We start from the raw sequence: 23,054 nt of genomic DNA on the forward strand, positions 1-23,054 counted from the left end.
CATAGCGCCTTGAGACAGATTGCACAGACGATATGAGCCAACGTGGGTGAAGTTCCAGCGAACAGGCGCGTGCTCACTCTCTCATCTACTCTCATTTGTTCTCTCTCTCTCGCTCTCTTTGTGCGTGGCAAGAGCGTGGTGGTTGCCCGTGCGCTCCATAAAGCGCCTTGGACTTTTGACATTTTTGGAGGCTCGTCAGTTGCGTCTCCTGACGTCAGAAACTCATTTCGCTTTATAATATTTTCACGTTCATTCAATAACGTCATGCCAATGCTTGACTGTTTCGGATTTGTATAAAAGAATGAGTTTTTATTACAGGTTTAACAATAATTATTAGTTTTGTCTGTGCGGGGTGTATTAATAATGATTTTCGAGTTGTGGATATTGAAAATCACAAAAGTGTAGAGTGCTCATTCGTTCTGTGGTATTACAGTAAAGAGCGCGGACATGAGCTGAAGATAATCCTCCTCAACCAGCTGTACTTGCGATAATTCGCAGAAGCCTGGCTCCGTGGGAGGCTCGTAGTACTGTATATCAGTGATTATCTCGCCAGTTCCATCACCTTCCTGCTGCTCAATATACAAGCGTTTTCGTTCCGGCTGATCTGACGCCTGCTCGATGGGCAACTGTGATGTGCTGGGCGGAGGCTCCTGAAAACTGAGCGTACGTGCTGTTGCTCCAGATTGGGCGCGTGGCGTCTCCTCATAGATCACACTACCAGCAGGGCGTGCCAGGCTTAGCGTGCGTGAAGTTGATGGCCCATCCGCAGACGACGCTCTGTCAGCAGATTCATCTGCGATATGTTGTATAGGAGGTCGGGACAGATTCGGCGTTGAAGAGATCGCTGCTGCTGATCCTGTTGCCTGGCTTTGAGGCGCGCCAATTGGACTCAGCACATGGGTCATCTCAAAGTTCTGCGAACTGCGCTGATGCTGCTGCTGCAGATGAAGACGCCGCACCACATTCACACGCAGTTCGTTTGCTGTGCTGCTGCTTCGACAAACTTCGCTGGTCGGCCGTGTCGTAAGTGTGGGGACGCCGCGTGCCGGGTCCAAAGGCTTTAGTTTCCGGAGCCCATGCTTTCGCCGAACCCAAGGACAGCGCGTGTCCCTGTAGTCGACAATCACCTTCCGCTTTACGAATTCGTGAAAGCTTAGCAGCTCGCTACAGATGTCGCGACGCACAATTTGTTTCCAGCGTGGGTCAAGATCTGGCGACCGCACCATATAGATACTTTGGGAGGCCACTAGCATCAGTAGATGCTCCAAAGCGACGAGGCACAGTGGTCCGTCCAAGTTGGAAAGAAGTTCGTTAGAAGGGCAGGTGATCGTTGAAATCGAGCTGCTTGTCAACGTCTTTGAGCAACTATGTCGGCCATAGGATGCTTTGTGGACCTGTGGACCGCCTGTGTTGTCAGTCAAGTCGGTGGTCTCTATCGCAGGCAGCGTATTCAAAGGCACCTCGTTGAATCCATGATTTTGCTGCAAATAGTGGGAAAGTTCAATAAGCGATAAGTCGCAATAGGTGGACTATTTACTCACCATATTAAGCGCCTTCACATAAATGACCACCATATTCAAAACCATATTAAGTGTGAGCGATACATTGTCCTCACTTAGTTTTGGTGCTCCGAACATCACATCCAGCACGGGCTCCCATTTGTAGGGCTCGTAAACACCCGAGCACACGAGGTCCAATAGATCTGGACTGAACGTTTGCAATGCCTTCACGCAGCAGATGATGACTTCTGTAAGGCTGTTGGATTAAAATATTTTAAATTCCATTATAAATAGGTGTTCAGAAAGTTTGAAATTCATCAGCAATACTTGGGAACACAAATGAAACCAATTTATTGCCCACTTTATTCTCTTGTGTAAACTATTATTTTTCTAACTACCAACTACATACTTGTATGTATGTATTTCTACCTGGTATTTCAAGTAATCTAATACAATTTAAAAATTGTTCTATACATACATATATGGAAAATATGATATGTTAAGTATGTGTACAAGAAATAGTGCCCTTAAAATAAGATACAATTTAAATGAATAGTAGGTAGTTACTTACTTATTACAGGCCGCAATGATGTCGTCGTCAACAATAATCGTTTCGGTGCTACGCAGTATTTCAAGCTGAGAACGACGTCGCGCCATTAGACTTTTCAAGTGGCGCTGTTGATGGAACATGGACATCGCATGGCAGAGCAGACCTTGCACAGCGCGCTACATAATACAAATAAAAATTGGCAGTAAATATATGTATTCATCTTGAATAGATACAATTCGGGGACTCACCATTATGTTTTGCAGAGATGACGCGTGATCTTCGCGCCACTCCTTGTCATACTTCGTAAGGCTGGTAACCAGCGAAATGGCCGCCTTGATAAGTTGCATTGCATCCGGTTCTAAAGATTGCTTGCCAAGCAGCAGCGAGTCTATTAAATACACTTCATGGATGCCTACGAATTGCAAGACCTCTTGCAAAAAGCATTTCTTGTGCTTATTAAAGATGATGGTGACCAACTCAATGCCACGTGCATAAATGGGCCACCACTTCTCCACGGTCCATATATCTTCATTTGGTTTACTAAACTCGTATTGGGACTGTAGCAGTTCACGCGGTGGCAACAAATTGAGCCACAAATTATCGCCCACATCACAGTGCAAGAACTCGGCCGAGCAGTGGCTCTTGGCAAACACAATAAGTACATCCAATAGCTGGATGGTTAGAGCTTGTTTGCTGTGCAGTTGGAGCGTGTACGAAATGCAGCGTAACAGTCGCTGAAACAGACGCACAGACACAAACGGCAGGTCCCAGTTGGCTGGACCATCGTTTTGGAAAATTGTGGCAACTGCTTTCAATAAATTTAGGCATAAGATTAAGGAGTTGGTGGACACATTGCAGTCCAAATTATTCTTCTGCTTCGGCGACTGTCCTTGCTGTTGTTGGTCGAGATTGACTGAGTTCTCCATGCTCTGTAGCTCGGTGCAAATAATGCTGACCACCGAATTGAGAAAACGGAGGGATACAGACGAGTCCGATATGAGCAAATTCGTATAAAGTTGCGCGCACTTGGTGATGATGGCCAGGCAGGCCTCCTTAGAACGTACATGCAAATCCTCGTAGCAGGAGCAAATGCGACTCATTAGCTGTAAGAGCTGCTCCATTAGTTCATTCTCTTCATTTGCATCTTTTGTATACGAGTGCTTGTAGTTGAGCAATATAAAAATGTAGAGCTCGGACAGCATTATGAATGGACGCATGTCTTCCAGATAATTGGCGCGAGCAACTAGCACCGTGAGACACTTCTGGGCTAGCAGTTTGAACTGAGCTTCGGGTATTTCTATAAATTTGGGCTGCTTCTTCAACAGAATGACGATTAGGTCCTTGAAAGATTGCAGACGGCATATCCAGTCGGGCAATTCATCTCTGTCGTTCCCTTCACGCTTGGGCTCTTGGGGCAGGTCGAAGACATAGTCCAGCCACTTCTCGAAGTACTCACGTTCGAACCACTTCTGCATAACTTTTTGTAGAGGTACCTTCTCTCTTTTCCCCGTGCAGTAGACCTCAATGGAGACAATGTTCAAAAGCTGCGTGTAGACTCGCATGTTGGGCTGCAGTTCACTGAAAAGTGGCGTGCAAAGTTTCGGCCAAAAGTCTGGTTGCTCCAGCAACTTTTTTACAAGCATCTGTAAGTTGTGCTTCCAAAGCGAATGAAAGATGCTCATGATCTTGCAGGGCAGCAACTGTTGTATGGTAAGTGGCTCTGCTTTGAGCGCATCCAGGAACTCCTGCATGTAGGTCACAATACTATCACCAATATTAGGCGTGCACTCCTTGCCGAAGAAAGACCGCTTGTCGTGGACGTAGTTCACCTTGAAGAAGGCCTCCGTAACTCCAGGTTGCTTGGCAATACAGGCATCTACCAGCTCCAGTATAGCAATCTTTATTGAATCGCTCTCCAGTTCATCGGGAAGCTTTTGCATGAATGTTAGCCTAATTTGATCTGCCTCCATATCCAGGCAGGCTAACAAAGACATGTTGAATTCCGTTGCAATCCGCTTGAGCAAACGGCACGAGAGGATTGGTAGCCATCGATCGAATATGTTACTCATGTAACTGCACACGATCGGAATGATACGCAGCGAGTCGCGCTGTTTGGGCTGCGTGTAAATAAGTGCTTCCATTGGCGAAAGTGTGTTGTCGCCATAAACATGACGTTTCAGTCTAAGAAGCTGCATCAGTATGCGCATGGAGAGGCGTACCAGCATCATTAGACCATGCGGCTGGTGTTGCATCCAATTGGTCTCCAGTTCCATAGAGTATTGAACAAAAGCATTGCCTACGCCCACGAATCTGTAGGGAGTATAAGCAATTCCATGTTTGTTATTAAATCCGATTCAAAAAATGTTAAAATGTTAAATCCCATATTCCAATAAGAGTCTATTTCAAAACTGCGGATGATGAATGAATGATTGAATCCAATGCAAAAATTTAATTTAAAGTATTCTCACCGCAATAAGATCAGTCCGTTCTCCAAATTAAGTAGTGAATAAACACATATGTTGCGTAACAGTTCCTGCTGCTCGCGATGTGTAGACGTTGCACTGTTATCTGAATGGCTCGTGCCTATGATGTCTAGAATATCGCAAATGAAGCTCAATACCTCAAAGTAGATCTTGTTCTTTTCAAACTTCGACTTGAAGTGCCAGGTGTGCAAATGAGGGAAGACGTCACGCAGCAGAAAGATCAATCCAGGAATTTCAACCTGCATATAACGATTCCGTTTCAGCTTCGTGTAGGTACGCAGAAAGCCAAGATACGAAAGGAGAAAGTCATAGCGTTCCTGCTTCTTTTCCACGTTATCAATAACAGAACCAAGGAAGCGCGACTCGAAGCACAGAGAAGTGGCATACTGCTTGTAGTTTTGCAAGGATCCATTGCTGAAGGTAGGCAATATGTCAAGATTGCTGATGCGCATGAAAATTTCCTCATCAACGAGTGGAAGCAGCGCCGAGCACACGTTTAGACATATAGAGATAAGGCCAGTCGGTGGATATTGTACGCTCTTGAACTTATTAAGCAAATCAATGCACATTTCGGTGGGATGCACCATTTCACTGCTAATACAGTCAATGGATTTAGTGCGCTGTAGAACAACCTCCAGATATTTTAGTCCCGCCTCGACGTTCTGTATGCGTTCGTTTGACTCATATTCGCCATGTAGCTCAGCCGTTTCGCACAGTAGGCAGTTGATCTCATAATGGAGGGCATTGAAGAAATTGACGCTTGTGCGAAAATGCACGTAACAGCCAGCGGCATGTTTAATGACTATACCGTCGGTGCCAGCGGGCATTGTGAAGTCGATGTGCGGAAATGGCCGTACTGGCGCAGTCAGTTCGTATTCATCTGGACCCAACTCGTTTAATTTGTGCTCCCTTTCGTCGTACAAAAGTGCGAGTATTGGAAGATTTTGGAGTTGGTCTTTTATCTAAGTATTAAGGAAAAATATCAGTAGCTGAGGTGACTTGTGATCGTTAAATGTAATATACATAATTGCCTTGGCCGGCTTTGGTTAGCGCCTGGGCTAAATGCGCCAAATTCTTGAACCGCAGAGGAAAGTTCTCCAGCAATGTTTTGTACAGTGAACGAACACCCCCATCTGATAGGGGAAAATGTAAACCATCATTAAGAAACACGAAAAATGTACCCAAAAACTCACCGTCTTGGCTGCAGAACTCCTTTGCTAGCTGTGGCCAGGACAAAAGCTCGCACATCAGCTCAAAAATGCCTTCGTATTGAGCACAGCTGCCATCGCTATCGAAGAGATCACAAAAGTAGCAGAGCTGATTGTAAATGGTCTTACGTACAATCCGCGAAAGCAAACTGTCATCAGCGAACATGATGTGATTAACAATATCCTGTAGCTGGCTGAAACATTTAAGTGCGACAGCGCGCTGGCCCAGATGTCGACAGTGCAGCAAACTGGATGCATCCTCGGCATCATTGGTGCCGCGTAAGCGTAGGAGCATCCATACAAGGAGAAGGGGCCCATGCTCTAAGCGATGATGCAGGCCCGATAATTGAACCCGTAGTTCATCAACTACCTGCTCAATGAGTTGGGCATCCTTCTCAGGATTTTCAAAGTCAAGACATTTTAGAAGCAGCGCAGACTCAGAGTAACACAGATTATTTTTTAGTTCCTTGTGGTATGGATTAGCATCGTCCAAGTAGTTATGTATGCGTCCAAAGGAGTGCTGTTTAAAGGCTGCGAAGAGTCGCCTAATCTGCTCCAGGCCCATGGGCAAATGCTCGCTCAGGAGCAGCAAAATATGCACCACCTCGGTTGTTTCGCGCGCATTTCGCTCCGACCAAGCAGTAAGTCTTTCCCTGGGGTGAAAACAATCAGCAGCTAGAAGTTTACCAGGCGGTATCTCGTTAATCAAGCTCTCCACCTGATTCAAATAGGAATCGCGCAAGCCCGGCAGCGTTAATTTGTCAACCACCATACGATACTCGTTGTGGTACGGATGATTTCGGACATTGTAAAAGAGGAGCAAATTCTTTACGATCTTCAGCACAATCATGCGCTCCAAAGAGTAATAGTGCCTTATATCCTCCAATAGCTTAATCATATTTGTCTCTGTTGAGATAAGCTGTGTCAGCAGGCTCGCAGATCCACGATATTCATTCGTTAGATAGTAGCAAAGTATTTCCCAGCATTGAGCCGATTCTAGATTCAGTAAATCCTGTAGGCGCTCTGTGAAGGGCAGTAACTTTTCCTGCTTTTTCTCCTTGAGCAACGTGGACAGCTGCACATTTGAGGCGCTCTTTGGCTTAAAATGCAGCAGTCCGGCCAATAGCTCAGACTTCACATTCAACAGTTCTTCACTCACTGTGTTCTCCGGCGTCTCAAAATGAATGCCAGAGACCATTTGCCAGAGGCGTTTCCAGTCATTGCTGAAATAGCAAGTTTAGCAACATTGGTCAATGAATTTTAATATAAGTAGCAGGTCACTTACATTGTGCACTTTTCCACCGCAGGCATTTTATTTGTTTCTACTTAAAAACCTAATTTATTATAATATATAACAAAATCTTGCACTCCACGCGCAGTTTCGCGGTTTTTCGCGCTGCCAACTGATTATTGTCCTACCGGCAAGAGCTAAACAGTCTGGCAGCGCTAACCGACGTGTGCCGACGGTGCCACTACCTCAGTCATAAATAATAAAAAGTACCGTATTTCAGATTTCAAACAGCGCTTCAATTTTCAAATAAATTTATGAGTTGCATGAAATTTAGTTCAACAAATTATACTTGTTTTGCATTTATTACAGTTAATTTTTATTTGTTTGGATGAATATAAGAGAACTTATTCAAATTTCAAATAACACTTAGTAAACACTTTAAGTTATACTACTTAATTTCGATGTTCTGATTAAGTCTTATAGTATGTTAGTATTGCAACTGTAATACAAGGGTGGCTTACAGACCTTACAAACATTCGATTAATGCGCAGCTGCCAAACACCCCCGATTTATATACTATGGCAGCCTCAATTCTGTTGCGGCGCTAGATACTTCATTACTATTGACTAGTTGCCCCCAGCATCCAATAGGTCTGAGTTCGGAGAGCCATCGTGAGAGTGTGCACATAGCAGTTTGAGAGTGTAGGCGCACAAAGTTTGCCATTTGACTGGAAGCTGCAGCCAGAAAAATGTCCTCGTTAGTAACAGAAAACTATTGACAGCAAGCAGGTCTAAGTGTGGCGTTGACTCTGCCGTTGAATGACAGTCGAGCGAAAAGGTATTTTAATTTACGAATAATAAAATGGCACAAACTGTAACAAACGGAGCGAGCATGGCCAGCAACAACACCAACAACAACAACAATATCGAGGAAAACGAACGTAAGTAAAAATATACATATGCACTTTTCAATGCGTAGTGCATAGTAAAGCGAAATTCCTCTAAGCTCGAGAAAATGTGTATCTGCAAGTTGCAAAAGTATGTGCGGAGGCTGCGGCTGCGGCTGTATCTGTGCGTCAGTAGCAGCAGCGCTAGCATCCTTGCTGCGGCAGGCGGTTGGCTAGGATATGGGTGGCTGCTGGGTGTGGGTGGTAAGCCGCAAAGTCTGAGAGGTCGCAAGCAAGAGAGTGCCATATGAAGAGAGAGAAAATGAGTGAAAGAGAGTGGCGTGGAAAGTTGAGGACTGAGCGAATGAAAATGCTAGGCAGTTCAAGGAATTAGAGCGCAACAAGTGAGAAATAACTTGAGCGGTACAAATCCATAGTATTAATCTTATTTCTTCTTACTCTTTGTGCATTTAAAGCTTATCAAATTAGTGACGATGACCTTGACGACTTGGACGATGAATGCCTGCTAGAGGAGACCGACCTACCAGGAGGCATTACCTTGGGTCGTGGACCCTATGAACGTGCATGGACCACAGAGGCTACACGTGCTCTCATTCACATACGTGGACCGATGGAGGGCAGCTTTACGGAGGGCAGACAAAAGCGGACTGCCCTCTGGTTACACTGCACCCGTCAGCTCCAAAGGCTGGGGTTTCGATATAGTGCCGCCAAGGTGCAAAAGAAATGGCACAACATCCTAATCACCTATAATAAGAATTTGAGCAAGAAATATGTTTCTGGCTACGTGCACTGGGAGTTCTTCGAGGAGATGTTTAAGTATTTGCAAGGGAAAAAGGCGGACTTCGATATGCAGCTGCAACAACAGCCGGCACAGCAGCAGCAGCAGCAGCAGTCGCAACAGCAACAACAACAGCAGCAGACGCAGCCTCAGCCTCAGCAGCAGCTTCAGCAACAACCGCCGCCATTGCAATTGCCACCAACCCAGGAGCTGAGCCTGGCCGCGGCATACCAGAAAAATCCTGAAACTCCGCAGCCTATCTTAAAACTGCAACTTCAAACTCCGCCATCGCAGCTCAAGGAGGGACATGTACATCCCTATATAACGCCTGTGGATCAGGTGTTGCTGCAACCGCAGGTCCAACTGGACACCAAGTCCAATGATGAATTCGACGAGGACAGTAACAGCAATATTTCGGAGGTACGGCAGCCAAAGTTGGAGTACGATGCTGACCACACGGGTAGCACAATGCAGGATCCTAGCGACAGCCACCAGATGGCGGCGAACGGGAAAATGTATGAGCAGCTCGAGGACAACGGCTGGTGGAAGGACTACTTTGAGCGGAAGCTCGAGGTCGAGCGGGAGAAAATGGAGCTACAGCGTAGTCTGCAACGGGAGCAAGTTCAAATTCAGAAGATGTCCTTGGTGCAGCAGGAGCGAATCGAAAGAATGAAAATCGATGCCATCAACAGTCTGACAGCCACGTTACAGAAACTAGTCGAGGCCAAGTGCAGACGAGCCTAAGTCCAAAAAAACCGAATCTTTCCTTAGACTAACAATGAGTTGAAACCATATCCTGTGTATTTAATGTGCTTAACTACTTAGACTTAAAAGGAGATCGAAATCCGTGACATCGAGTCCTAAAAATTGTAGATATATTCACAAAAACAAGAAAAGAAAAAAATTCAAAGTACGAACTTTTCCATAAAAAGCAAGAAGAATAAAATTCAATTAAATGTTCTTAAGAAAAAAGAGAGTCTCTCGAAAGTTCTAAATGGCATTTGAAGAAAGTATGATATTAATTTAATTGTTAGATTGTTAGAACTGCTAAGTACATTTTCTGAAAAACAAAATTACATATTTTAACAACTCTTCGCAATTAAACATTCAATTGGAATAAACTGATTTATTATGCATACTCTGAATAAGTAGTATATGGATATAGTACTTAGTATAAGAAGTCTGTGTAAAATCTAGACAAACTCTGTGACTACAGATTCCAGTCAACTTCGAGGATTGTGGCTATGGAGGTATTGCTCGGATCGGGCTTTTGCAGTCCATAGCTAAAGCGCCACAGATCGGTGGAGAAGACAATGCATTCGCCTGAATGCAAACGGATCCTTAGAGTGGGGCAGACGTTGTCGTCACAAGGATGCTTGGGTCGCAACCGCACGTCGAAATGGCCACTGAGCTGTTGCACAAATATCAGGCCACGCAGGTATATATTCGATTGTGGGCGTTCGCTCTTGTGCGCCATCAGCAGCCAACTGGAGTAGTAAGGCTCCAGATGTACAGGATAGTAGTACGGTCGATGGACATAGAGACGTGAAGCCTTTACAGCCTTGAACTCGCAGTTTCGGAACTGCAAATGCCAAGCTTTCGGTTCGTGGAGCGTTCGTATCTTCTGTATAGCCGCGTCAATATTAAAGAGCTTCTGCAACAAGAGATTGGTGGACACATCGCATGGTTTACTGGCAAGCAATGCTGGTGCCTTATGCTGTATGAGTTCCAGAACATCGTCAAGACTTGATTGCACCTGAGCATCGGTGATAATGACGGGTAGACCTCGTTCCAAGAACTGCGATTCCACTATGGAGTAGCTGACATTCGAAAGCGTGGGAATGTTTTCTACGGAAGGGAGAAAAACGCAGAGACTGCTAGTCCTTTCCTACAAATTGTGAGTGTCCTACTCACCCAGGGATTCGCAGAGTGCGCAGTTTTCCCAATGGGTTTCATACTTGTCCAATATTCGGGGTGCCTCAACCCGCTTCCTTATATCCTCATTGCGTTCAATTAGACACTTGCTACTGTAGTATGGAGTCCAGTCCCAATAGGGTAAGATCTGGATTAGAAGCATCCTGCCTACAGCGCTGACACTCCAGGCGAAACTTTCGCTGTACTGCCAGAGCAAGTAGATCAGTAGCAGGGGCAGTGCACAGAGCACCCATCGCCTAATCTTGACCAGACCAAGGCGCCACAGCAGGGGCTGGCATATGTGGCTCATTTCCTGGGCACTAAACTGCTCCTGACGGCACTGTTCAAAAAATGTCTCCAACTCGCTCTCGAGCGCCTTCATTATAAGACTGTCTTTGTTAGCTGCTTGCTAACCACCGAATGAATGTGGCCAGAACAGAAAAGCAGCGACAGTAGTTGACGTTATCGGGTTAAACGCTGAGCATGTGGTCTGCTCATGCGCCTGGAGGGGGCTGATAGACAATTTACAAGAGGAAATCTAATTTTCTAATTCGCTGCGTACCCAGACGTGCAATGCTGAGATAAGAATGTATTACGAGTATTAGGTGGATGGGGTTATGGCAGAATGCAGTGCTTAAAAAAGTAGGGAATGGCACAGACTGATTAACAAAAAAGTGAAAGCTGCTACTAAAGTTGCTGGACTTAACTGACTGACTTAACTTGCCAAGTTCTTTAACGGAATTTAGGAATTTGGACTCTCCTCTTTTCAGATCTTAGAATATCTTGGAAGTATATATTGGCAAACCCTATCTGTAATATTTCATTCGTATGCACCGAAGATATATACACTTCAATGTCTTAACAACACCTTTATTTTTCCTTGGTAATGGGTCGCGTTCTATAATCAGTTATTACAACATTTTCAATACTAAATTTAAAACTAAATTATATTTAATATGTATATACTCGTAAAAAATAAAGTCTTGATTGACTGATTGACGATCACCAGGAAGCCGAAACGAATAAGAATCCAAAATAAATTCCATTGTAGGTTTTTAAAATTTTATTTTGACCTGAATTATTAGGAACTTAACATTTCTAAGAATTTTTTCAAATACCAAGTTTTTATTATACATACTTATATTTTGTCCGGTCGATTTCAAACATGGATTTAAATTCCACATACCTAGAGCTTTATATTTATATATTAATTTTTTTTGTGGTAGTGAGTATTTCAAGTTGGACTTGCTCGGCTCTATCATATCCATTTTTAAATTATTACAATGTACTTACAAGTATAACAATTAATGTATAAAATAAATTCACATTTTGCATAACAACATGTCATTCAGCATTAGTACTTATTGTTTATTAATCCTACTGGATGGCTGATTGTGTATTGAAATCAACATGGAGTCTCAAATTTAGAAGCTTGTTTGAAATTCGTACTCCATACGGGTTAAAAGATTGTATTGAAAATGTATATTTGTGAACTCTGTTTTTAATTATTATTGCTTTGCAAACCACATTCAAAAGAAAATCGCTTATTCTCTGAATTCACAAAACTCTTGCATTGATCCGATCGATCCATTCATATTCACATCAATTCTAACTCTACTAAAATCAATAATATGTATACAGTATCAATTTAGTGTAAAAAGTGCGAAAAATAACTTTAAAACAATGTCCTAAATTCGAATATAGGTCAAACGTGCAAAGCTATAAAATAAACATTTTTAATCTTGTAAATTAAACTTGTAGAGAAATAGTACATTTATGATATACTATTTCTCTATTATTAAATAATTGTAAGCAAAAATACTTAGCCAAGCATAGAAGGGAAAGAGCTGTAAGTATGTTTATAAGCAACACAGTTTTTCAAACTAAAAACGCTTTTAAATGATTTTTTACGACATCCACATACTTATGTATTTAAGGGATTCCTGATTGTTATTCAAGATTAGATTTTTTAAAAGAGTATATCAAAGCTAAACAGAAGAGAGAAATAACTCATTGAACTTGTTTTAATATTTTTTGTGTCCACTAAAAAATGAGAATGACGAATAGGAAATACCCTTTAACAATTGAAGAAGTAAGAGTAAAGACAACGCCAATATAAATGTTAATATACATAGTATATGTATATAATTTCATGTCCATACTTATTTTTGTTCAGTTCAGAAGCTGGTTTCCGCTTCTCTACGTCCATATCCATATGTTTAGTGGGATTTTCTCTGGGCTTGGGAGGTATGTACTTAGGTTTGTATTATGATGATTATTTTTCCAATTGAGACAGTCGAAATTTTAGTTTCTTTTTTCTCTGTGTTATTAGTAACATTCAGATGCCATGCTGTTGTTTTTTAAACTCCGTCATAAGAAATCTTGCGTTAATTTATCCATATGCTCATACTCCTTTTTAATATAGAACCCATTTGTACATATCGAAATAGTTAAATGCGAGTTTTGGACCAGATATACCAATCACCTTGATTGGACTCATTTCGCAGTAGTTAATTCTCCTTAATTACTGGTAATCAAATTAATGACTTGAATAAAAAATGGTTTTATTGCTGTAGGTTATAATTCGTAAAAATCGTATATTTGTTTTTACGCTCTACCGTGCTATTTTATAAATTGTGTTTTCAATTGTTGGAAGCGTGTAATAATGGTGGAACAATTTTAGGCTTCCTCGTTTGATGGCCCCGGACCATTCGGACGCTTACAATTATTGAAGTGATCACGCAACTCGTTGCACGGCTCTGTATCACTCCAAATGGAGGCGGGGCAGTTCTTGAACGTGGTCTTAAAGACGCAACCCATCAAGTGGCCAGCATTGTGGGGGCAGATGGGAGCACCTGGTGGTGGCGAGGGACGTGTGCGATCACCCATCTTGGCCATGAATTCGGCATTTTTGGCGGCACAAGTGGTAAAGGATTCGGAAACAGTGGTTTGCAGTTCAGTGGAGCTGGCAAACACAGTTTTCAGGTAGCCCTGCAGCTTTTCGTCATTCAGTTTGTTGTCCACGAAAATTCCAGTCTCATTGAAGACGCACGAGTAGAAGCACTGAAAAGGATCGTCCGTTCACTTATGAGACAAAAGTTCACTCGTTAGCTGATCCCACAACACTTACGGGCGGCAAGTGATGATGGTGGTGGTGATGCCGGTGATGCTTATTCTCGATGGAGCTGCTGGAGTCGTCTGTCTTTTCGACCGAGGAGGTGGTATTGTACTCCTTGCATTTCTCCTTCAATTCGTCGGTGACAAACTCGGGTATGGCACAGCACTTCTTGGGGTCCATGCGCTTGGGACGCTTGCTGCAATCCACATCGGCGCTGGCTACGCTCTATTTCGTAACAATAGTAGATATTTCATTACCTAATTCTCGACAGAGTACATACAGTCGTGTGTACTACTTACCAGGCACAGCCCAACAACGAGCAGCAAGAGTTGCGATTTTGATAACATTTTTGGATAGCGTTTCGACTCGGTTCTAGCGGAGCTTTGACTGCCGAATAGCTCGAACGACAGCAGGTTTTATAGTCGTGCAGAGAAATTACTCTGTGAAGCTTAACAAATAGATTCATTTTTTGTGTGGATCTGTGATTGGACACATGTTCATCGGCGTGTGTAGATAAATTAGCTGTTTTTGCCAGCTTTTAAATTGTTTTTTGATGTAATTATTTCAAATCTACAATCAAAGAGTTTGTTATTCACATTTGTTTGTGTACTTTTGCATTTGTTCTAAAGTTCTCAGCCAATTTCAAATCTGTCAAAATCAGCCTCGAAAGGGGAACACCATTTGCTGCGTACATACCTGTAAGTATTATTACTAAGTGATATTTGCTGTCCAGTGTACAAATACACGCCGACTTTTCCATGATGAGATCGGCAGGTCCTGACCCAAACATATCAAGTACTACATATATACGAGTACGCGTATGTGTAAAAAGATGTTATTTTTCATTACTAGGGATAGTTAGATTCCTTCTGTCTAAAGCGGTATTCAGATATTCTCAATGTATGTGTTATATACTTGTAGTAGTTATTCAAATTGAACTGGTGTTATTCTCCTGTGCTATTAATATGACTAGTATCTGCCGAATAAGAGTGAAAAATGGCAGCAACAGTGAAATCCTAGAGATATGCGCGCCGGATTCTATTACTCTTTGTTAATCTAACTCTTCGACCTTCATACATTCGGACAGATAAACAAACGGACATGGACATGTGCATGGGCTCATTTAATCAAACTGTTTATTAATGTATATATTATGTGTACTTTGTGGTGCCTGTCACGCTTTATACTCGCTTTCACTTTTAGTTTTATTAAGCATTTTTAATTTACAATTTGTTTGTCCGAAAAGTGTATATATTTCCGAGAAGGGGTGAAGGAGAGAATCTCGCGGACTACATATATGGCCGGTTTCGTTAATAGTCCCGGCCCAGAATTTATACATCGACCCCGATTTCATATTCACGACCCTCACTAGGAGCTTTAATCTTCTCGCGCAATCTGGGCTCGATTTATACAATTTTAAAAGGTGAACAACTAATTGCTGAGTACTTTTCAAAGTCGGTTACTCACTTTTTCTGACTCATTTAAATAATTAGAAGCAATTACAAGCAAACTCGCAGGTAATTACGCGCAGCGCCAAAACATCCATTTATTTATTTATTCTTAATTATTTACTTTTATTTATTTATTTCATCGACAAGCAATGCTGTCGATGTAAAAAAAAGAAAAAGAAATCAATACAATAGAGAACTTAAGCTAAGTAAAACTAAATAAATAAAAAATGCTTTAAAAATTAGAAATATGGGCATTTCCAATCTGACGTGATGTGACATTCGTAGAAAAAATATTAAATAAATAAATGAATAAGTAGTTGAGTAGTATTTTAATAGAACTATATACGGTAAAAAATTATAGCATTCGACCTTCAAGTTTATAAGGAATAAGCCAAAATAGACCCTGTCGTGACGTTACAAAAAAAGGAAGTCGGTTTTGACTTGAATTACAAAAGAGTTGTGAAACTTTTTGCTTCTATCTTTTTCAGTAGGTTAAAAAAATATAAGTTTATTATTCAAATTATATAATTAAAAAATCTGTATTTACATTTGAATTGCTGTCTGACGTGACGTTATCTGACATGACGTTATCTGACGTGACGTTACATTATTTTCTTTGGAAAATTTGTAGTTAGGATTGTTTGAAAAACGCAAATTTAATTATAACATAATGAGTTTTACCCATTTGAACGCACTTTTGCCATGAAAAGTTGAAAAATAATTCGAGTTAGGAAAACTTCTTACAATGAACTTATATTTAAATAATTTTACCTTTATTTGATGATTCAATTGAAAATAAACAATGAAATTATTTACAATCTGACGTGACGTTAAGCACTTTTGAAAATCAAAATAAAAATACCTTTTTGCTAAATTACTGATATTTTTATACAATTAGTAGACCTTATTAAACTTTCAATTTTTCACGCACTTGCGATCATCAGTGTAGAGATAATGAGAATAAACGATATGTTTCTGATGTTACGTTACATTCGAAGATGGGTAAAAGCAAATCAAAAGTTTTACCGCTAATTGATATTGGTTTGCTCGTAAATTAATCGTAAATTGTAAAGATAAAATGCTGTTAAGATACACAAAGCTGACCTAGACCTGATCTTGAACTTTGGAGGTCTATATTTCGCCATTGCAACTCGGCAGAGCTTTGAACTCTCTAATTTAGTAAAATTTAAACATTTCTGTTTAATATAACAAGTCAAGAAAAACTGTTAGTTTACTTTTAATTTTTAATTCCTGGTGGACTTTTCTGTTGAAATGTCTACAAGGTGTGTTCCAAAGTAAACAGGACTTTAAAAAAAAAAACAGAAGAAATGGTTTTTTCGGCAAAATCAATTTATTTTATTCAAAATAGTCTCCTCCTGCTTCAATACAGCTTTTTGCACGATCCAAAAGCATGTCGAACGAGTGTTTTAGCTCGTTGGCCGGTATGGCCGCCAGTATGCCGGTGTAAGCCTTTTGAATGGCCTCTACGTCTGCATAACGCTTTCCTTTCATGGGCAAATGCATTTTTCCGAAAAGGTAGAAGTCGCACGGTGCTATATCAGGTGAATACGGCGAGTGGTTAATGGTTAAAATGTGATTTTTGGTCAAATAATCGGTCACAAGCTTCGATCGATTCTGAGCAATTTTTGGTCGTCAGTCAATTTGTGCGGAACAAACCGTGCACACACCTCTCGTAAGCCCAAATGTTCGGTGAAAATGCGATAAATCGATGTTTTGGAGATGTTCAATTCCATTTTCATCAATTTCAATGATGATTTCGGCTGATTTTTGATGAAATTTTCGGGGATCACGAATTTTGATTGGCCCACATGTTGATCGTTATTTATGTCCTCACGACCACTTTGAAAACGTTGAAACCACTCGTGCACTTAAAACGCAATAACTTCACTTCCAATCGATGAAATGTCATGAAATGCTCACTGGACAATCGATAAAGATAGCAGATTCTAACGCACCAGTCGACATATAGATAACGCACGAGTCGACATATAGATAGCGCCACCAGGGGGCGCTAGATTCATAAGTCCTGTTTACTTTGGAACGCACCTTGTATATCTAATTACGAACCCGAGTCGATATAGCCATGTCCGTCTGTCTGTCTTTATAAATGCAAGGATCTCAGAAAGTATAAGAGCTAAAATAACCAAACTTGGTATACAGACTCTCCTAGTCCCGAGAATTTTCTATAATTTACCTAATTCTTGGAATTTAGAAATCAAATCTGGTAATCACACCCAGTTACAGAATTGTTGTCCGTATTTTAAGTATCATTATGATAGGTCAATTAGAAAGAAAGTTTTAGCCATAAATATAATATAAACACGTATAGACACGATTGTGCTAGAAATGTGGACTGTTGGAACTGTACGTAAACATATGTCTCCATTTATGTGTGTATAGTATTTTTTTAAAACTTAATTATATAATTTAATAAACTTAATTTTTTTTTACATTTTTTTTAGTTTTTTCATTTTTGTGGGAAGTACAGGGTAATTAAGAGTTGAGCTCGCCTATCATTCCTTTCTTGTTTCGGACCCAGGCGGATCAACGGTGGATAGGAATAAAGTTTATTTATAAGCTTTTTAAATTGAATTATATATTTTAAATTAATTTAAAGTATTAGGATATCTATATCATACAAATGTATAGCTGTCAGAGCAACGTTCAGGTCAACTACATCGCTTTGAGAGATCGGTATTATAACCAATATGCATGTATATTTAAAAATAAGGGGAAAAAATAGAAGATTATATATGCAAGCTTAACCTTAAATTATGCTGACCCATTTGACTCTCTTATCCCACTTAATTGCAAATAGATGCGAAAAATGTAGATTCGCATCGCCCGGTGAACGGCGGAATGTATGTACATATGTATGTATATAATAATATAAACAATTGAGATAAGAGCTTTAGAAATGATTTGAATGGTATTGCAGAATAACAGCTCAGTTTTAATCAGCAAGTTCGAGGAGAACGTTGAAATAATGTTCTCATTCAATGAAGTGAATTACTACGAGCACGAGCTCGATCTTAAGCAGGTGGTACTCCTGGGGAACTTAAAGACACTGGAAGAGGCGTTTTATATCTGCGATCTATCAACCGTGGCTAGAAAATTACAGTTGTGGAAGGAGCTTCTACCACGCATCCAGCCGTATTACGGTAAGTTAAGAGTTATACGATTTGGACAACCATGAATTGAATTATGTATACAGCTTACAAATATGTAGAAAAGTAATGATGCTATAAGCAAGTTGAGAAGCTAATGTCGGGCGTCCCGACTTTGAAATGCACCTAATTCTGTTTTTACACGGCAGATTGGTTCCAGGAAAAGTCGTGTAAAAAAATCGGTGTAAAAAAAGCTATTGATCATATGTTATGTTGAATCGTGCTAAATGGAAATATAAAATTTTAAATTTTCAAATCGTGTTAAATCAAAACCGCTTAAAAGCAGAATTCGGTGTAATCTTTACGTTATGCGTGTCTATGCGTGTTTGTGTGTGTCTGTGTATGTCTCGATTGCCTATGCAAAGCAGTAACAACAACAACAGCTGCGGGCAGTGCTTGGGTAAAGTTAACAAATATCATCAATGAAAAATTCCAAGGAATAGGGAGTTGTAGAGAATTACGAATTTCGGGAGAGAGGATGGAGGGTGGGAAATTCTAAAATACACATTTTCTGCATATTCACATAAGGCATCTTATCTCTAGGTCGTTCAGTCTCTGAGAGCCAGGTGCTCATACAAACAGACAGGGCTAGATCGACTCGTCTTGTCAAGTATAATACAAGTATATATACTTTGTGGGGTCTGCCACGCCTCCTTTTGCTTGTTACATATTTCACCTCCCGCAAACCTACATTTCATGTACAGAGTACAAAAATTGAATTTGTGTCTACTTGTATTTAAATAGCTGTAAAATGCAACAATGATCCATTGGTCGTCGAAACTTTGGCCAACTTGGGCACCGGCTTCGATTGCGCCTCCAAAAGGGAAATTGAAATGGTATGTATTACCTATGTACCTGCTCTATGTATGTACCTGCTCTGAGTACATACATATATTTTTTGCACAGGTTATGAAGGCTGGTGCTACCCCAGAGCGCATAATATTTGCACATCCGTGCAAGCCATTGCCGGATTTGAAATACGCCCAGGAACATAATGTATTAAGAACCACCGCTGACAATGAGTTTGAGATTATTAAGCTCAGCAAACACAGTCCAAAGACGCGGTTCGTTATCAGTACTATATTGCCGATGCACATACATTATACATATATATTTTCCGATTATGAATGAAAATATGATAATTGCAATTCTATAGGGTGATCGTGAGATTCCGCAGTGAGGCCAAGGACGCTGTGTGGCCGCTTGGCAGGAAGTTCGGCTGTGATCCAAAATCGGACGCAACGGCTCTTCTGTTGCTATCAAGGAGCTTGAATTTGGAGGTAAGATAGCTTTTTAATATGGTATAGCAGTGGGAATTAATAAATACTAAAGGGTCTTTAATATTGTGTTGCATTTTGTTTTCCATTATTCTCTTTTTAACCGATTTCAAAAAAGAGGAGGTTATCAATTCGTCTGTATTTTTTTAATTTTTTTTTAATTTTTTTTTTTTTAATGTTTGTTACCTCGGTACACTCGACTGGGTGAACTGTTTTTAATGGTTCTTATACCATTTGAAAGCTGGTGCTTCCAGAATGGTCCCATATAAATTTAGTCCAGTTCTGACAGTGGCATCCATGAGAAAATAGCATAAGTCTTAAATTTGTATTAAGTACGTGCAAGACAAATTAACGAATAACTTTATATCACGATAACCTATTTCGATGATTCTTTTTTTATTGGAAAGGATGTACTTTAAGGGTACTTTGATGAGAGTTTGGTTAGGTTCTGCAAACGAGGACGTTCTCAATTCGACTGTATTGTTCATTGTTACCTCAGAACTTTAGACAGTGTAAACCGATTTAAATGATTCCTTTTGTATTTGAAAGCTGACGATTCCCATGTGGTCCCATTTCAATTTGGTCAAATTCTGACTTTAGATATCATTCGAAGGCACCCGGTAGATGAGTGTCAAATTTAAATGAGATATCATGTGAAATAGAATTTCAATTTCAGTATAATGCCGTCGAAAAAATCTAACCGTAACAATGCGTGTAGCAAAAATACACGACCCCAGCGTTCGAAAAGCTCAAAAGTCAGAAGAACAAACTGCAACAAGAGCCGCAAATCAACAAATCAGAACAGTAGATATTCGCAGACGACAGACAGACAGTGTGATGAACGTTTTCGACAAAATATATTGAGAAAAAGAGTGCTCGATTCAGTCTTTGAACATGAAAAGTTCGCAAGACTCCTCTGTTGAGAAACACGTTTATTAGGTCTACCCATATTCATACAGATTAGTTAGTGTACTTCACATTCACTAAAAATCCAAAAATAAACAATAATTTAAACAAAAAAAGAAACCGATTTAAAACTATTAACAGGCACTAAAAAGTAAAAAATAATTGCGTATTCTTCTACAACTTAATATTCAATATATTATGTAGATACAATTATTGTTATTTTTGGAGTCGGTGTCAGCCAAGGAAATACTACAATATATCAATCAATCAATCAATCTACCAGTAATAATATGAGAATACTTTAGGAAATACTTTTTTTACAAATTAACTTTTATACGAACGACAATATACTGTGACAGATTACCAATACCTAATTAAACCCAATTTCAAATTAACTTTTATAGGACAATACAAGTATAACTACTTTGACAATATCTGCTACCTTGAAACAACAATAAGCCAAATTTTAATACGACACTATGCTGAGACATACGGGTAATCAAGGAAATGCTGATACGAAAATATAGTCAACATTAAACACGAGGAATTACCGTAAGAATGACGTAGTAGATATAGAAAGAGAAAAGAATCTGAAATGGTTCGTAATGAAGTGCCTCTTTCTCTTGACTGGCGCAGCGCGCGACCGCTGACACCGACTCCAAAAAGAACAATAATTGTATCTACATTATATATTGAATATTAAGTTGTAGAAGAATACGCAATTATTTTGTTCTTTTTAGTGCCTGTTAATAGTTTGAAATCGGTTTCTTTTTTTGTTTAAATTGTTGTTTATCTTCTCTATCTTTATTTGTAACTATAAGCCAACAGCACCCAAATGGTGTATATCAAATCTTTCATAACAAACTCGAATAAGTCCAACTGAGTTTTCGTAGCCAGATGCAGATACGTGTGAACTTTTATGACAGTTCAACATTTCAAAAATGGAATTTATGTTAACTCTCAGAACAATGATGCCATTGTTAAGCAGGGGGGAGAGGGTTAGGGAGAGAGCCGTTGTGTTCCCTAAATCTTTAGAAAAAAATTTCACACTCTTTCGCCCACCACCCTTTGGGAGAGATCAAATAACCTTGCTAACAGATTTATATAAAGTATAAATATAAAATTGTAATTAAGACTAAACTCCTAGTTTAAGTTTTATTTGTTATTAAAAAACAGTAGAATTAAAGTGGAAAAAAATATAATAGAATATCTTTTTCCATCAACCGACGATGATGTAGTTTGGGCAAATTTTTTTTTTTTTTTTCGTTTTTATTGGTTAAATCTATTTAATAGGGACTTAAAGCACTGATTTGTGCAACAACAATGAACGCAGAGACCTTTCAATACCTGAGATATAAATATGTATATGATGGCTACACTTTTGAATACTTCTCTGAAGGTATTATTGTAGACTGTAAATGCTGAGATGGGATGTGGGTGTGTCCAAAATTCGTAAGCTTCTTCGGTCTATTTTCTTATTAACAGGTTGACGGCTCGAGTTTCCATGTAGGTTGCGAATGCAAGGAGCCTGAAGCTTACGATCGCGCAATACTAAAAGCCAGGAGTATTTATGATTTTGGAAAGCTTTTAGGCTACGACATGTCGTTGCTGGATATAGGCGGCGGATATCCTGGCAGCAATGATGTGCAGTTTAAAGAGGTAGGTTGGACTGCCTTAGTTTTAATAATAAAAGTAACAGTGGTAATAACAAAAGTGTACACATCACAGATTGCAAACGTAATCAACAATGCGATAGACGAATATTTTATGGATGATCCAGTCGAAATAATAGCAGAGCCTGGACGTTACTTAGTGGAGCAGGCTTTCACTCTCGTGTGCAAAATTCAAGCAAAGCGGGAAGTGCGTGACGCTGCAGGAAAGCTAGACACTATTATGTACTATATAAACGATGGCGTTTACGGTTCCTTTATCTATGTACTTATGGAGCACGATCCGATAAAGGTGGTTCACTTTTTGGTAAGTTTAAAATTGAACTTAAAGTTTTTGGGCTTATTGTTCATGAGTTTTAGGATAATGACTCCGATCTGCCCAAATTCAAAAGTACGATATGGGGACCAACCTGTGATTCCTTGGATAAGGTAAGAGGGATATCAAATATTAAGCTCCAAAATACACATTTTTTATAGATATCGGATAACCTATATTTGCCCCATTTGAATCCGGGCGACTTAATTGCTTTTCCCAATATGGGTGCCTACACACTGCCTCTTGCCAGCGAATTCAATGGTATTCCGCTTCCGAAAACGCTATACTTTCAACGCAAGTCTGAAGCCATACCTTTACACCTTAACCATGGGCATAAAATACAGCATTTAAATTAATAACACGTTTTTGTGTCACCTTTAATTAAATATGCAAACATGAGTTGCTAAAAATAGACATAATTGAGCCCCCATTACTAATAGGTAAACAAATTAAAACGTGCAATTTAAAAAATTACTTTAATTTGTCCAGCAATCTCTCTCAACCGGTACTACATTGAATCAGAGGTCAGTACGATATCAATAAATCATTGAATTAGAC

General features: G+C 40.0%; 5 protein-coding genes across 7 annotated transcripts; 2 read left to right on the plus strand and 3 right to left on the minus strand.

Moving 5' to 3' along the window:
- Nucleotides 1-281: 281 nt before the first annotated feature.
- On the minus strand, nucleotides 282-7,127 carry LOC115628236 (nucleoporin NUP188 homolog). Its single transcript, XM_030524253.1, has 8 exons — nucleotides 7,026-7,127; nucleotides 5,726-6,963; nucleotides 5,556-5,665; nucleotides 4,518-5,494; nucleotides 2,298-4,359; nucleotides 2,071-2,225; nucleotides 1,542-1,755; nucleotides 282-1,481 (listed from the first exon to the last, which is right to left on the minus strand). Exons 1-8 carry the CDS (start codon nucleotides 7,049-7,051, stop codon nucleotides 411-413), a joined length of 5,853 nt encoding a protein of 1,950 aa, XP_030380113.1. The 5' UTR covers nucleotides 7,052-7,127; the 3' UTR covers nucleotides 282-410.
- A 599-nt stretch (nucleotides 7,128-7,726) lies between these two features.
- LOC115634050 (putative uncharacterized protein DDB_G0294196) lies at nucleotides 7,727-9,583 on the plus strand. Of its 2 annotated transcripts, none has more exons than XM_030531594.1 (2): nucleotides 7,727-7,911; nucleotides 8,334-9,583. In XM_030531594.1, exons 1-2 carry the CDS (start codon nucleotides 7,833-7,835, stop codon nucleotides 9,398-9,400), a joined length of 1,146 nt encoding a protein of 381 aa, XP_030387454.1. In that variant the 5' UTR covers nucleotides 7,727-7,832; the 3' UTR covers nucleotides 9,401-9,583. The 2 variants fall into 2 exon arrangements, with proteins under 2 accessions (XP_030387454.1, XP_030387455.1); XM_030531595.1 differs by lacking the exon at nucleotides 7,727-7,911 and adding an exon at nucleotides 7,980-8,261.
- Nucleotides 9,584-9,866: 283 nt separating this feature from the next.
- LOC115633727 lies at nucleotides 9,867-10,952 on the minus strand. Its single transcript, XM_030531199.1, has 2 exons — nucleotides 10,571-10,952; nucleotides 9,867-10,504 (listed from the first exon to the last, which is right to left on the minus strand). The coding sequence occupies exons 1-2, from the start codon at nucleotides 10,950-10,952 to the stop codon at nucleotides 9,867-9,869; spliced, it is 1,020 nt and encodes a 339-aa protein (XP_030387059.1).
- Nucleotides 10,953-13,129: 2,177 nt separating this feature from the next.
- Nucleotides 13,130-14,069, minus strand: LOC115633979 (general odorant-binding protein 67). The gene is made up of 3 exons (XM_030531500.1): nucleotides 13,988-14,069; nucleotides 13,701-13,913; nucleotides 13,130-13,633 (listed from the first exon to the last, which is right to left on the minus strand). The coding sequence occupies exons 1-3, from the start codon at nucleotides 14,033-14,035 to the stop codon at nucleotides 13,250-13,252; spliced, it is 645 nt and encodes a 214-aa protein (XP_030387360.1). The 5' UTR covers nucleotides 14,036-14,069; the 3' UTR covers nucleotides 13,130-13,249.
- Nucleotides 14,070-14,334: 265 nt separating this feature from the next.
- LOC115633815 (ornithine decarboxylase 1-like) lies at nucleotides 14,335-22,970 on the plus strand. Of its 2 annotated transcripts, XM_030531300.1 has the most exons (10): nucleotides 15,179-15,205; nucleotides 17,979-18,033; nucleotides 18,099-18,321; nucleotides 19,072-19,163; nucleotides 19,234-19,391; nucleotides 19,484-19,607; nucleotides 21,996-22,169; nucleotides 22,239-22,487; nucleotides 22,541-22,609; nucleotides 22,658-22,970. In XM_030531300.1, exons 3-10 carry the CDS (start codon nucleotides 18,147-18,149, stop codon nucleotides 22,850-22,852), a joined length of 1,236 nt encoding a protein of 411 aa, XP_030387160.1. In that variant the 5' UTR covers nucleotides 15,179-15,205; nucleotides 17,979-18,033; nucleotides 18,099-18,146; the 3' UTR covers nucleotides 22,853-22,970. The 2 variants fall into 2 exon arrangements, with proteins under 2 accessions (XP_030387161.1, XP_030387160.1); XM_030531301.1 differs by lacking the exons at nucleotides 15,179-15,205; nucleotides 17,979-18,033 and adding an exon at nucleotides 14,335-14,386.
- Nucleotides 22,971-23,054: the final 84 nt, after the last annotated feature.

Source organism: Scaptodrosophila lebanonensis, unplaced genomic scaffold (genome assembly GCF_003285725.1).
Source record: "Scaptodrosophila lebanonensis strain 11010-0011.00,11010-0021.00 unplaced genomic scaffold, SlebRS2 tig00000001-arrow-pilon, whole genome shotgun sequence".
NCBI lineage: Eukaryota > Metazoa > Arthropoda > Insecta > Diptera > Drosophilidae > Scaptodrosophila > Scaptodrosophila lebanonensis.

Excerpts from the sequence above, each read along its gene's own strand:
- LOC115628236 (XM_030524253.1), bottom strand. The coding sequence starts at position 7,051 with ATGCCTGCGGTGGAAAAGTGCACAAT. Across the intron at positions 5,495-5,555 it reads AAGCCGGCCAAGGCAATTAT|ATAAAAGACCAACTCCAAAA; the intron begins GTATATTACATT and ends CTTAATACTTAG. Across the intron at positions 1,756-2,070 it reads ATCATTGCGGCCTGTAATAA|CCTTACAGAAGTCATCATCT; the intron begins GTAAGTAACTAC and ends TTAATCCAACAG.
- LOC115634050 (XM_030531594.1), top strand. The coding sequence starts at position 7,833 with ATGGCACAAACTGTAACAAACGGAGCGAGCATGGCCAGCAACAACACC. Across the intron at positions 7,912-8,333 it reads CAATATCGAGGAAAACGAAC|CTTATCAAATTAGTGACGAT; the intron begins GTAAGTAAAAAT and ends GTGCATTTAAAG.
- LOC115633727 (XM_030531199.1), bottom strand. The coding sequence starts at position 10,952 with ATGAAGGCGCTCGAGAGCGAGTTGGAGACATTTTTTGAACAGTGCCGT. Across the intron at positions 10,505-10,570 it reads CGCACTCTGCGAATCCCTGG|AAAACATTCCCACGCTTTCG; the intron begins GTGAGTAGGACA and ends TCCCTTCCGTAG.
- LOC115633979 (XM_030531500.1), bottom strand. The coding sequence starts at position 14,035 with ATGTTATCAAAATCGCAACTCTTGCTGCTCGTTGTTGGGCTGTGCCTG. Across the intron at positions 13,914-13,987 it reads TCGTTGTTGGGCTGTGCCTG|AGCGTAGCCAGCGCCGATGT; the intron begins GTAAGTAGTACA and ends GTTACGAAATAG. Across the intron at positions 13,634-13,700 it reads ACCATCATCACTTGCCGCCC|TGCTTCTACTCGTGCGTCTT; the intron begins GTAAGTGTTGTG and ends GATCCTTTTCAG.
- LOC115633815 (XM_030531301.1), top strand. The coding sequence starts at position 18,147 with ATGTTCTCATTCAATGAAGTGAATTACTACGAGCACGAGCTCGATCTT. Across the intron at positions 22,488-22,540 it reads TAAAGGTGGTTCACTTTTTG|GATAATGACTCCGATCTGCC; the intron begins GTAAGTTTAAAA and ends CATGAGTTTTAG. Across the intron at positions 22,610-22,657 it reads CCTGTGATTCCTTGGATAAG|ATATCGGATAACCTATATTT; the intron begins GTAAGAGGGATA and ends CATTTTTTATAG.